General features: G+C 42.7%; 1 protein-coding gene across 11 annotated transcripts in view; it reads right to left on the reverse strand.

Annotated features, from left to right (window-relative positions):
* Positions 1–12,328, reverse strand: part of RABGAP1L (RAB GTPase activating protein 1 like) — a 773,530-nt gene that overhangs the window by 159,573 nt on the left and 601,629 nt on the right. For 2 of the 11 annotated variants that reach the window (XM_064594296.1, XM_045877412.3), the window contains exon 1: positions 278–971. The exons of 6 other annotated variants lie outside the window; for them this stretch is intronic. In XM_064594296.1, coding sequence (XP_064450366.1) covers positions 278–445 — 168 coding nt within the window. In that variant the 5' untranslated portion in view covers positions 446–971. Of the gene's footprint in view, positions 1–277; positions 972–1,122; positions 1,386–12,328 lie in introns of those variants that run through there. 3 more of the 11 variants (XM_064594293.1, XM_045877413.3, XM_064594294.1) reach the window with 3 other exon arrangements.

The raw sequence follows: 12,328 nt of genomic DNA on the forward strand, positions 1-12,328 counted from the left end.
AGAAAAACATGTTTTTTTTTTTTCCCCTGCCACAGAGATAATGCCACTAATGTGGCCCTGGGCTTTTAGAAAAGAGCCAGATCTCCTCTAGCCAATTAAGGAGTGGCCTGGAGCAGGCTCAGCCAGAGCCCCAGGGCAGCGGCCACTGAGCACTTCCTGCTTGGTAGTGTGGGGAAGAGGAGAAAAAGGAGACTGCAAGCCTCTTTTAGGGATACAGGAATTCTCACAGAGGGTGGCAGATTCCTTACAAATGAAGTTCAATGAAAAACAGTCTCACCGCCAGAAGCCGAGGCACAAACAGACGATGCCCCATCCCCAGAAGTTCCAGCACCCGACATGCATACTCATTCACCAGCTTGTTCCTCTCGTCGTGCATGTCCTGGGACTTTTTGACAGGAGGTGTGAGCTTAGCAGCTGGGGCTGGGCAGGGCACCCCTTCTTCCATGAGCAGTAAGTAGGTATCCAGAATGAGAAAGCTGGATCTCTTATCCACAATTTTGAGAACTGCAGTGGGAGGGGAGCCAGGCTTAGGTCTCCCCAGGAGCACGCACAAGCCAGGCTGTGGTGGGAATTGTCAGCTAACGTCTCCACAGGAAGAGCATTTTGGCTAAATTATCCACTGTGCAAAAGCCCCAAAGTAGACTGGAAAATGAAATCAAATTTTGATCTAAATAAAAAAACGGCAAAAGCAATCGAATGCAAGAAAATGGCCAAGAGTGATGCAGGAGAGTTCAGATACATGTGTTAAAATGTACCAGCAGCTCAGAAGGGTCTAGCATGTGAGTGTGTACGCGCGCGCGCGTGTGCGTGCGCGCGTGTGCGTGCGTGCGCGTGTGTGCGCGCGTGTGAGCAGACAGCAGCAGCGGTAGCCGGGAAGCCAGGGCAGTTGTGAAGCTGCAAGGAGAAAAGGATGAGCTCATTGCAATCCTTGATTCGTGACAAGGGGCGCTGCGGCCGCCGCCGCCTCTCTCGCTCGGAATCAGTAATGAAGGGGTAGGGGAGGAAGGGGAGGGAAGAGAAGGAGGTAGGTGAATGAGCATGCAGAGTGTCTCGGGGGAGAATGCTGTAATAAGAAGCCAATGGCGAGCCGTTGGACAGATGTGCTTCTCCCTCCCAGTCCACCTTCAACCAGTGTGAGTCTGATGGCTTATGCTGCTGAAGCCGAAAGCCCGAGACAAACGAACTAGCTTCTCTTCACATGCAATGCTCTCCGAAGAACCGGCCAGCCGGCCAGCTAAAAGGCTGACCTTTCTTCACTCTTGCTTTCTAATAACGACAACAGATAAAAGTCTGATTTTATGCTGCATATTTAAAGTGGGATGCTCCAATCCTGGTTCGGTGACTGAAAGCTCTACAGAAGAGAGGTTTAGGGCGAAACGATACAGGATAAACAGAGAGCAAAGACCGAGCTTCCAAGAAACGACACACCCTCAAGTTGCAGTGTTTATGCAATAATAATGACTTTTGAAATGCTAGAATGTGAAGTATGTCAGCATTCTGGGAAGCCATAATTAAAAGTAAGATTTCTATAAACATGTAGTATGACAAAACATAAAAACCTACAATATTAATAATGAGCATACATCTAAGGAACCATTGAAGTTGAGATTCTCAGAGCAGTAATAACTTTCTTAAGCCACAGACCCTGATAAACACTCATTTAATAGCTCAAAACATTATTTTGATGCTCTGCTCAAATTAATCCTTCCCTACTAATAATATAACTGAGGATTATCCATGCTTTAAAATTTTACAGTCTTAGTATGTGTCATATTAACTTCCTTGATGTGAATAATCAGTTACAGCCAAATGAAGGCAAAAAGACAAGATCCCCTTTAGGAGCAGTTTCTATACTTTAGCTAACAATTAACTAATCATATTCAGAATCTTGTTCTGGGTTCTGGGGTGAATACCAGGTCAGTTTCTCCATGTAAATTGTAATATGATACAGAGTAAGAGGACTAAGAGAACAACTGCTGGTTCCTTCTGAATCTTAGTTTCCTGCTCTGACAAATAAGAGTTATAGATCTCTGCAAGTAACAAAACAGAAACATCAGCTTATCTCTCTGATCTTGGTTAAAGAAATAGATTAATTACAGAATTGGGGTTAAAGGGAAATATTGCCTGCTTTAACAGAATATTGTTTAGTTCCTTTTTCCAAAACTCAATAAAACATTTTTTTTGTTAAACATTTCGAGTATTAACAAAATCTTTTTTTTTTAAGATTTTATTTATTTATTTGACAGAGAGAGACACAGTGAGAGATGGAGAAGCAGGCTTCCCATGGAGCAGGGAGCCCAAGGCGGGGCTCGATCCCAGGACCCCGGGATCATGACCTGAGCCGAAGGCAGATGCTTAACGACTGAGCCACCTAGGTGCCCTGAGTATTAACAAAATCTCAAATAAGATATTTATATATATTGTTGTCAAGCCGTTATTTCTTCCATAAATTCTTTCTTTCTTTTTTCCCCCCCAAATGATTTTTCTTTCTTTTTTTTAAATATTTTATTTATTTGTCAGAGAGAGAGAGCACAAGCAGGGGGAGCAGCAGGCAGAGGGAGAAGCAGGCTCCCCGCTGAGCAGGGAGCCCAATGTGGGACTCGATCCCAGGACCCTGGAATCATGATCTGAGTTGAAGGCAGACGCTTAACCAACTGAGCCACCCAGGCGTCCCAATTTTTCTTTCTTTCTTTTTTATATATAGAGAGAAAGAACATGTGTGTGCTGGGGGGGGGGGCAGGGAGAGAGAGAATCTTAAACAGGCCCCATGCCCAGCGCTGGACCGCCGCAGGGCTCTATCTCACGACCCTGAGATTAGGACCTGAGTCAAAATCAAGAGTTGGACGCTTCACCAACCGAGCCACCTAAGTGCCCCTCCAAAAATGATTTCTTAAAAAACTGGAGATTTTAATGTAAAATGATCAAAACCATTAGAATATGACATATATATATATTCAGATCCCTAAGGTTCTGGAGGAAATGTCTGATGGGCTACCCAGGGTGGGGCTTCTTCAGCTCGAAGGGGGAGACTGTAAGGCTGAGGGCAGAGGTTCTGGGCCTTTCATAGCCTACCCCTACACACACACACACACACACACACACACACCCTCACCCTCAGGGAACAGCTCCTTTTTTATCTTGTTTACATACTGGAGTTACAGGAGATTCTGTTTGAAAAGACTATGCTACTGCTGTGTAAATGTGAAAAGCACTGTCATGGAAGCTTCTCGTTTAAGAACAAGGGGACAAAAAAAAAAAAGAACAAGGGGACATTTTTACTTGCAAAGGAAGGGAGAATTCAGTGACTCCTTTGCTTATAGGACTTTTTTTTGGATTGATATATTTTTTAAAAGCTAGGGGAAATGTTTCCATGCAACTGACTTGGTTTCAAAGAACACTGGCCGAAGCATTTATTTTTCCTTATATAAACCAGAAACAAAGAATTTCTTGCCCAAACGGATTCTGGTAAGAAGTCAAAATTAATCAAAAGACTTTGGAACTATGGTTTGGCTCTGATGCTCACAAAAGAAGTTCTATTAAATGTAATAGCCAAAGTATGATATTTTAATGAGCAAACTGAGTTACACTTAAAACAATTACAAACAAGTGGTCCTGTATTTCAGTTTTCCTCATCTCTCCATCATCCTGCCCCTCAAAAATGCATTATCCTTGAGGAAGTGAAGGTAAGGTTCAGGCTGGGCTCTGAGTGGCCCCTCCTGGGAGAGCAGCAGTGGTTTTATGGGGAGATGGCATGAGTCCAGAGCATACCTTCCCCAACCAGCCTGAGGAACTGGGGCCATACCAGATACCTGCAGAAGGCATGGGGTTTGGAGCAGTGAGCAGCCTGAGGAAGAACAGGAGGAAGGGGAAAGTGGGAGAAGGCCCCCGAACCAAGATGCTGAACCAGAGAAGGCAGAGCCAGCACCGTGGGGGAAGGAGAAGATGTAGCTGCTGAAACGCAGAAGTGGATCCAGGTCCTCGGGCTTCACAGGCCAGACCCGCAGTTAAGAGTGAGGATGAAGATGGAAAGGGAACAACAGCATAGTGCAACTACAGCTCTGTTCCCATGGACCCAGAACATGCTGAGCTGGTGAAAAGGGCAAAGGCTGAAGGTCCCTCTGGGCCCCGAAGGCATCCCCTGCCTGGAAATGACCACACTGAGAGGGGTCTCACCTCCCTGCACTCCAGGCTAGAACCCGCAGAGGAATGAACACATCCCAGGTTGTAATGTCCATCCCCATCCTCTCAGCTTCCTTTCTACAACAAGGTGAACCAGACTTCTTAGAAACCTACTGATTCAGTTCTGCATATATGGGGACATCAGCCCAATCCCAACCCGTCTGGGCAGGTATCACCCTATGGAGAATAAAGCACCCTCTGTAAGCAGCCCTCCACCCCCAGGATCATCCTTGTTTTCAACATTTCCATAATTTTTCAGGCTGTCCTTTGAGAATAAGCTGTTGATAAGTATCAGGTAAAACAACTCTTCTAGAACATCACTTGGTGAAATGGAAGAATGGATTCCAGGCATTTTTGAAGCCATACAAGAGTGAGTCATCTCAGTGAGCATTTTCTCTTCTTCCTCCCCAACTCTCCAAGTAATTTATTTATTGCTGATGAGATTCAGTACAGTACACTTCTGAGAAATAAATTTTTGAGTTATAAAGTAGTCCAAAGATGAAACTAATGGTAGAAAAAGACTTCTAAATTAACCAGTTAAAAATACATGATTTCTCAAATTTCCTTACACTAACTAGTATGAAGACTTTTTTTTTTTTTTTAAAGATTTTATTTATTTGACAGAGAGAGACAGTGAGAGCAGGAACACAAGCAGGGGGAGTGGGAGAGGGAGAAGCAGGCCTCCCACCGAGCAGGGAGCCCGATGTGGGACTTGATCCCGGGACCCCAGGATCATGACCTGAGCCGAAGGCAGACGCTTAACGACTGAGCCACCCAGGCGCCCTCCCTAGTATGAAGACTTTTTAAAAACAATCTGTAAGGAAGTTCAACAGCAAGTTGAAGCTAATACGGGAAATTTGGATGAATCATGCAATGAGGCAGAGTGAGAGAAAAGCGAAGAGGACCAGGCAATGGTCCCTAAGCCATAGTCTAAAAAATAGAAGGCTTTCTCTCTGGAGTGCTGGAATCAGGTGGATGGTGGGGCAGAGCCTCGTGCTTGAGTGCTCTCCCTGAGCCACTCCACTGTGTCATAATTGCTGGGCATGTGCAGGACATAAATAGACTCCCACTGTAAAATGAAAAGCATATTCGACTTAATTTTATGGAATTGTAATTAAGAACATTGAGTGCAAAGAAACATGCTAAGTAGTTACTTCAGGGGTTACGAAGGTGAAAAAGGAAACATCTTCTAATCTGCAAGAGCTTAAACTCAGAGAGGCATTCAAACAAAGATAAAGCAGGATGTGGACACCATAAAAGGAGGAACAACACTGTGTAATGATCTAGTCACATATTTGGTATTCACAATGGATGCAGACAAAAGTAGGCTCCTACTAGTGGGACTGACCTGGACCTAAACCCAAGAGTAAGGAGAATTAAACATATCTCTAGGAGCAAAATAGGGCATTGTTTATTATACTATCGTTTAGTCATATTTACTTGTATGACATAGGTAAATTACTTAATATTCTTTGAGTCTCTGTAAAATGCTAATGTCACATATCTAGCCAAGTTGCTCTAAAAACTTAGTAAGTTAATGCATATAAAGTGCCTAGAACAGGGTGGGTGCTAGTCTGTCCAGGAAGTCCTACAGAAGAGGAGAGCAAGTATAAAATGCATTGTGTTCACCTGGTTTAGGGTTAGAAAGACAAAAAGAACTCTGAACGTATTATTAAAAAGAGAATTAGCCAAATACCGATAAAAGACATTCCTATGAGACCAACTGCCTCTTCAGTTCTAACCTTGAAGATTTAAACACTTAGTAGTAAGTAAGAAAGGACCTATACTCTTCTCAACTTGGAAAGGTAAAAGGGCAAAAACTGAATTCTCTAGTTATTTCTTTTTTGTAGGATAGACAACTTTTTATTTTTTTTATTTTTTATAAGATTTTATTTATTTATTTGAGAGAGAGTGAGAACACGAGACAGAACACGAGCAGGGGGAAGGGCAGAGGGAGAGGGAGAAGCAGGGTCCCTGCTGAGCAGGGAGCCTGACTTGGGGCTCCATCATGACCAGAGCCCAAGGCAGATACTTAACCCACTGAGCCACCAAGATGCCCCTGGATAGACAACTTTCTGAAAGATGAACTCTCAATAATTTGGCAAGTTCCTAAGATCCAACAAATAGGTCAAATAAAGATGACACAGTAAGTACTATTGGTATCTTGGCATACGTGTAAAATCCTGCACAGCACATGTTCTGCCATTCAAGATCGAGCTCTGCTACATGCTTCTGGAAGTAGAAAGATACACCAGATGCTGCTTCTAACTTTATGTATTATTCACGCTACTTGAAGAAAAGGCTAAAATGAAATGTAATGAGACTGAGCATATAGGCTGTATCACAGGGAAATGAGTCTCATTAGTATTTTTTTTTTAAAGATTTTATTTATTTATTTGAGAGAGAGAGAATGAGAGACAGAGAGCATGAGAGGGAGGAGGGTCAGGGGGAGAAGCAGACTCCCCGCCGAGCAGGGAGCCCGATGCGGGACTCGATCCCGGGACTCCAGGATCAAGACCTGAGCCGAAGGCAGTCGCCCAACCAACTGAGCCACCCAGGCGCCCCGAGTCTCATTATTTTGTAGCTGGAATTCATACCCTGAAGAATTGGGAGTACAAAATAAAATCCGTAATTAACTGACATCATGGTGGGTAGTTCAGGTGACAAGTTTATAGGAATTCAAAGGGGAAAAAAAGATTCCTGTAAAGTATTATAGATTTACCTAGTGTTTAAGAATGGTCTGACCTCTCATAAGACTTAAGGCATAACCACGTTAAAGGAATTTTGTTTTTTTTTTAATAGAAGAAAGAACTTTCTCCCACCAACAGTAATTTACTAACATGCTGAATAGTTACTGTAGCAATTCTTGTGGTCAGATTCTAGCTTAATGCCTTTATTAGTGCAAGAACTTTTACAGTCTCTTTAAGAGTTGGTCATTTTATTCTTAATTACAGGAAACAAACTGAGGGTTGCTGGAGTGGGGGGTGGGGTGGGAGGGATGGGGTGACTGGGTGATAGACACTGGGGAGGGTATGTGCTCTGGTAAGCGCTGTGAATTGTGCAAGACTGTTGAATCTCAGATCTGTACCTCTGAAACAAATAATGCAATATATGTTAAGAAAAAAAAAAAGAAGAAGAAGGTAGCGGGAGGGGAAGAATGAAGCGGGGGAAATCGGAGGGGTAGACGAACCATGAGAGACGATGGACTCTGAAAAACAAACAGGGTTCTAGAGGGGAGGGGGGTGGGAGGATGGGTTAGCCTGGTGGTGGGTATTGAGGAGGGCAGATTCTGCATGGAGCACTGGGTGTTATGCACAAACAATGAATTATGGAACACTTCATCTAAAACTAATGATGTAAGGTATGGGGATTAACAAGAATAAAAAAAAAAAGTTGATCATTTTGCCTCTACTTCCTTATCTTTATTGACAATTATCTCAAAAGGCTTCTTATTTTATTATTGGACATTTATCTGTTTAGAAAGTACTACTTGCAGTAAGCCAGAAATGTGAAATTTCTAGTCACTGGGTTGGGGAATATATTTTATAACAACAATATAATGATATATTTTATAATAACAATATATAGAATTAAGTTTACTTTCTTTATGTAACATTAATTAAAATATTTGAAGGTAGTCTTAATTTCCTTTTCTCCGAGCTCACCATCCCTGCTAACTGGACCTCCTATAACCTGGTTTCTGGACCATTCTAAAGTGTTAGCAATCCTACCACCTGGGCAGAACACGCTTTTTTGGCCAATGTCCCTCAGTAAAGCACTGCTCACACTAAGAAGGATATTCTGGATATGACGGCAGAATCATAAAATAATGTGGTGCTGTTAGACCCTAGAAAGCATCAGAGTCTAACATGTTTATCCTACTGATGATAAGACTGAGACAGCGGATAAGTGACCGGTTTAGGATCATAAAACTTACTCTCGGCAGAGCCAGGAAGCCGAGATCCCAGAGTCCAGTTGCTTGGCAGGGAACCTTGCATTTCCTGCAGTGTTGTTGTCTTTCAATTAATGTAGCCGATTACAAAAACAAACAAGCAAGCAAACAAACAAACAAACAACTATCTTATTAGGAAAACCGTGCTTCACCATTTTATTTCACATGGAATTGACCCGGAGCCTTTGCCTGCTCTCTGCTGTGAAAGAATCTAAGATTCATAGATTTGAGTTGAGAGGGGCATCCAAAAGCCTGCCTTGAGAATAATCACTTCTGAACACACACTTACGATAATAAAGGACATCTGCCTTCTCGGTTTTTAAGCGAGGAGCACTCTCTTCTTCACTCACACAGTTAGAGAGGCTACATCCCTGGCAGCTCAGCCACAGTGTCCACTTAAGAGCAGCTTTCTTGAAGCCCTGTTAGTGATGCCGCCTTGAAAATGGAATGCTGTCTCAGTCATTCATCCCATTCCCTGGGCAGTTTGCTTAAGGCTCACATTTATTTTCAAGGTAAGCCGAAGCATAAATAAATGTTAGCAGGGGCCTGTTTTTTATGTTAAATTGATCGGATTAAAATAATGATCTATAGAATCCAGACTGTTTCTTGATTCTCTCATGCTGGATCAGCATTTTACTTTTTATTTTTACAAGTGTGTAGGAGTGTATGGGTGTACTGTTTGTCATGGCTGTTAAAAATAATGAGGTGGTGGGGCGCCTGGGTGGCTCAGTCGTTAAGCGTCTGCCTTCGGCTCAGGTCATGATCCCAGGGTCCTGGAATCGAGTCCCACATCGGGTTCCCTCCTTGGCGGGAAGCCTGCTCTCCCTCTCCCACTCCCGCTGCTTGTGTTCCTGCTCTCGTTATCTCTGTCTCTGTCAAATAAATAAATAAAATCTTTAAAAAAAAAAAATAATGAGGTGCTTTATTCATCTTGGTAAGTTGTGAATTGCCTCTACCTTCTTCCCATGGTCCACCTCCAGTTCTCTATTCAACTTGCTAACTCTGGCATCTTCATATTACATAGAATGCTAAGTGTAGTTTAATAGCTGTCACTGTGAAAAATAATATTTTCAGTGGAGTAGTTATATGGGTCAGCCCATGTATTAGCAAGTGAATTTGTTTCCATAAAATGAATATGTCAGATGGGGACAGTCAGGGCTTTTTTGCATAGACAAGTCCATGTTCTGGAATAACGATGGTAATAGGTAGTCTGGCTGTATTATTTCCTTGCCCCTGCCTCCGGCCTCACAGCTTCAGATTGATTCAGTAGAATTTCAGAGGTAGCAAGATGGTGAGAATGGAGGTGATTTTTCGTCTACTTTCACTGGAGGTGATCTGCTCCCTCTTCACCTCCCGTGGAAGTTCGGTTCCTGCAGATACTCAGTATGGCCACAGGCTGACTTCCGTGACCGTAGTAGAACAGATACACAGGGGTCTTCCCTGCGTGGTGGGCTCCTTTACCTATCTCAGACTCCTATTTGCTCCATGCAGGGCCTAGCAAAGTGACTTATACATCACAAAGTCTGGTAGATATGTGAGTAACTAATAGTATGAATGATAACAGTTATTATTTATTCAGGATCGATAAAGGCTATGAACTATGCAAGCCCTTAGAGTCTGCATTACTGCATTTAATCCTAACAACCAATTATGACCTTTTCACATTGGAGGCACCTGAGCTTAGAACAGTGAAGGGACTTGCCCAAGATCATGTTGCTAGTAAGTGGTAACTGCAACTATAGTTTTTGGATAACTACCAAATGTTTAAAATCTTTATTTTTTTAAAGATTTTATTTACTTATTCATGAGAGACAAAGAGAGAGAGAGAAGCAGAAGCAGACAGAGAAGCAGGGCTCCCCACGGAGCCCCCAAATGTTTAAAATCTAACTTGAGTTATTAAACAGTGAAGGAAGTAGACTTAAACAGGCTGGATCCTAGAGGCTAATCAAATTAGTCCAGTGGAAACAACAGGATTTACACAGTCATGTCACTATGAATATACTGAGGGACTAGTGTTTCTTGGGTTCTAAAAGAAATGATGGAAACAAAAACAGAGTAAAAACTTACACTCAAAGAGCATCACCTGTACCCTGGTGATCCTATCCATACTCTTCTTGTTAATCACTACTGAACAACACATCCACAGGATCAGCCCTCTCTCCAGAGCCGCCAACCTGTATATCTATCTCCTTACAGGATATATGCAGCCTCACATGTAACTTGATCTCAGCGTCCAAAGTCACCATTTCTTCTCCAGCACAGATCCTCCTCTGACATTTCCTATCCTGGCTAATGGGTTCCCCATCATCTGCCCAATTATACAGTAGACACCCAGGTGTCATCCCAGAGTCCTCCTTTTACCTCCCTCTACCTCTAACCCATCATTCAAGTCTAGTGGATTCAACCTCCTCACCATCTCTCAAAACTATCCCCTCTTCTCCACTCCCAACTCTTCTGCTTTGAGATCAGCCCGAGGTATGACATGCTGGGGTCTCCACTATCTACAATACTGAAGGTACTTGGAGTTCCCTGCATATACCTGGTAACTCCATGTCTCCTTTTCTTGAACTGTGCTTCCCCTCTAATTCACTTACCTTTTCTTAATCTGTCAAAATTCAATTCTGATATTACCTCCTGCAGGAACCACCCTTCAATCCCACATTGGGACACCTGGCCCGCTGTTTGCTCCCCATGTTTCCACCTGTGCTGTCTCCTGCACAGCACTTGCAGGCTTATACTTTAATGAGTTGCATGGAAATCAATGGTTAGGGTCCCTCTCCCCTGCTAAGGCACTTAGAGATAGGCATCATGTACCATTCTTCTTCTTGTCCTAAAAACTGAGCAGAGGCAGTTACATAATGGCTACCCCATAATTGTTTCTTGAAATGGTTCAGCATTCAAAATGGATAAAATATGTGTAGGAGAATGAAAGATAAGCATTTCTCTGATTAGAGATATTGGTGCTTTAATATTTCTGAGCCTTTTAAGATGCTCTTCCCTCTTTCTGGAATGTTTTTCCTCTATCATTTTTTCCTTTAAAAATTTTAACAATCCTTCAAAATGTTGTTACTGAAAGAAGAAAAACTGAGATGTCAGACCTGTATTTATTTTTCTTAAGAATTTATTTATTTATTTATTTGACAGAGAGAGACACAGTGAGAGAGGGAACATAGGCAGGGGGAGTGAGATAGGGAGAAGCAGGCCTCCTGCCGAGCAGGGAGCCCAATGTGGGGCTCGATCCCAGGACCCTGGATCATGACCTGAGCCGAAGGCAGATGCTCAACGATTGAGCCACCCAGGCACCCCTGACAGACCTGTATTTAAAAATCAACATTTGGGGGCACCTGGGTGGCTCAGTCGTTAAGCGTCTGCCTTCGGCTCAGGTCATGATCCCAGGGTCCTGGGATCGAGCCCCGCATCGGGTTCCCTGCTCAGTGGGAAGCCTGCTTCTCCCTCCCCCACTCCCCCTGCTTGTGTTCCCTCTCTCGCTGTCTCTGTGAAATAAATAAAATCTTTAAAAAATAAATAAATAAAATAAAATCAACATTTGATGTCCAGTAACTGTGTGACTTGAGGAAAGCTAACCTCTTCGAGTCTCATTTTTCATTAAGGAAATAAGGTTTAAAACAGTAATCTTATGAAGTTGCTAACATTATCATGACTGTGATATTTCTAGGTTGGTAAACTAGGATGATAGTACAGGTAATAACTGATAGGGAAAGCACTGCGGCCAGGAAAGGACGCAGGATGCATGGAGTTAGCAAGAAATATGTGGCAATCTTTTGGGGATGTTCCACAGGCCATGGGAAAGATGAATATGGAGCCAAGGGATGGGTTTAGAAATCACTGGTGAAATATGGGAATGAATGAGGTAAATGAGGGAAAATATGAAAGCCATGAAGAGATGTTCTCATATTATGTCATGATATTCTTCTCAATTATACCAGGTGTGATTTAATAACTAGTTATATTTTATTAGGGAAATAATTGACCCCACCAGACAGAATGCTCCTTAAGGGAACATTTTGCATTTGCTTCACTCACCAACTTGTTCCTAGCACCCAGTAGAGTGACTACATATACAAAGAGTTCAGGAAATAATTACTGAGTTGATGAATGATTGAATCTCATATAATATTTCCTGATGGAACTTCAAGTCATTTGCTTGAAATCTGGTGACTTAAATAATTAGTAACA

Source organism: Mirounga angustirostris, unplaced genomic scaffold (genome assembly GCF_029215605.1).
Source record: "Mirounga angustirostris isolate CCGP_5_RB_7025 unplaced genomic scaffold, mMirAng1.0.hap1 SCAF_6, whole genome shotgun sequence".
NCBI lineage: Eukaryota > Metazoa > Chordata > Mammalia > Carnivora > Phocidae > Mirounga > Mirounga angustirostris.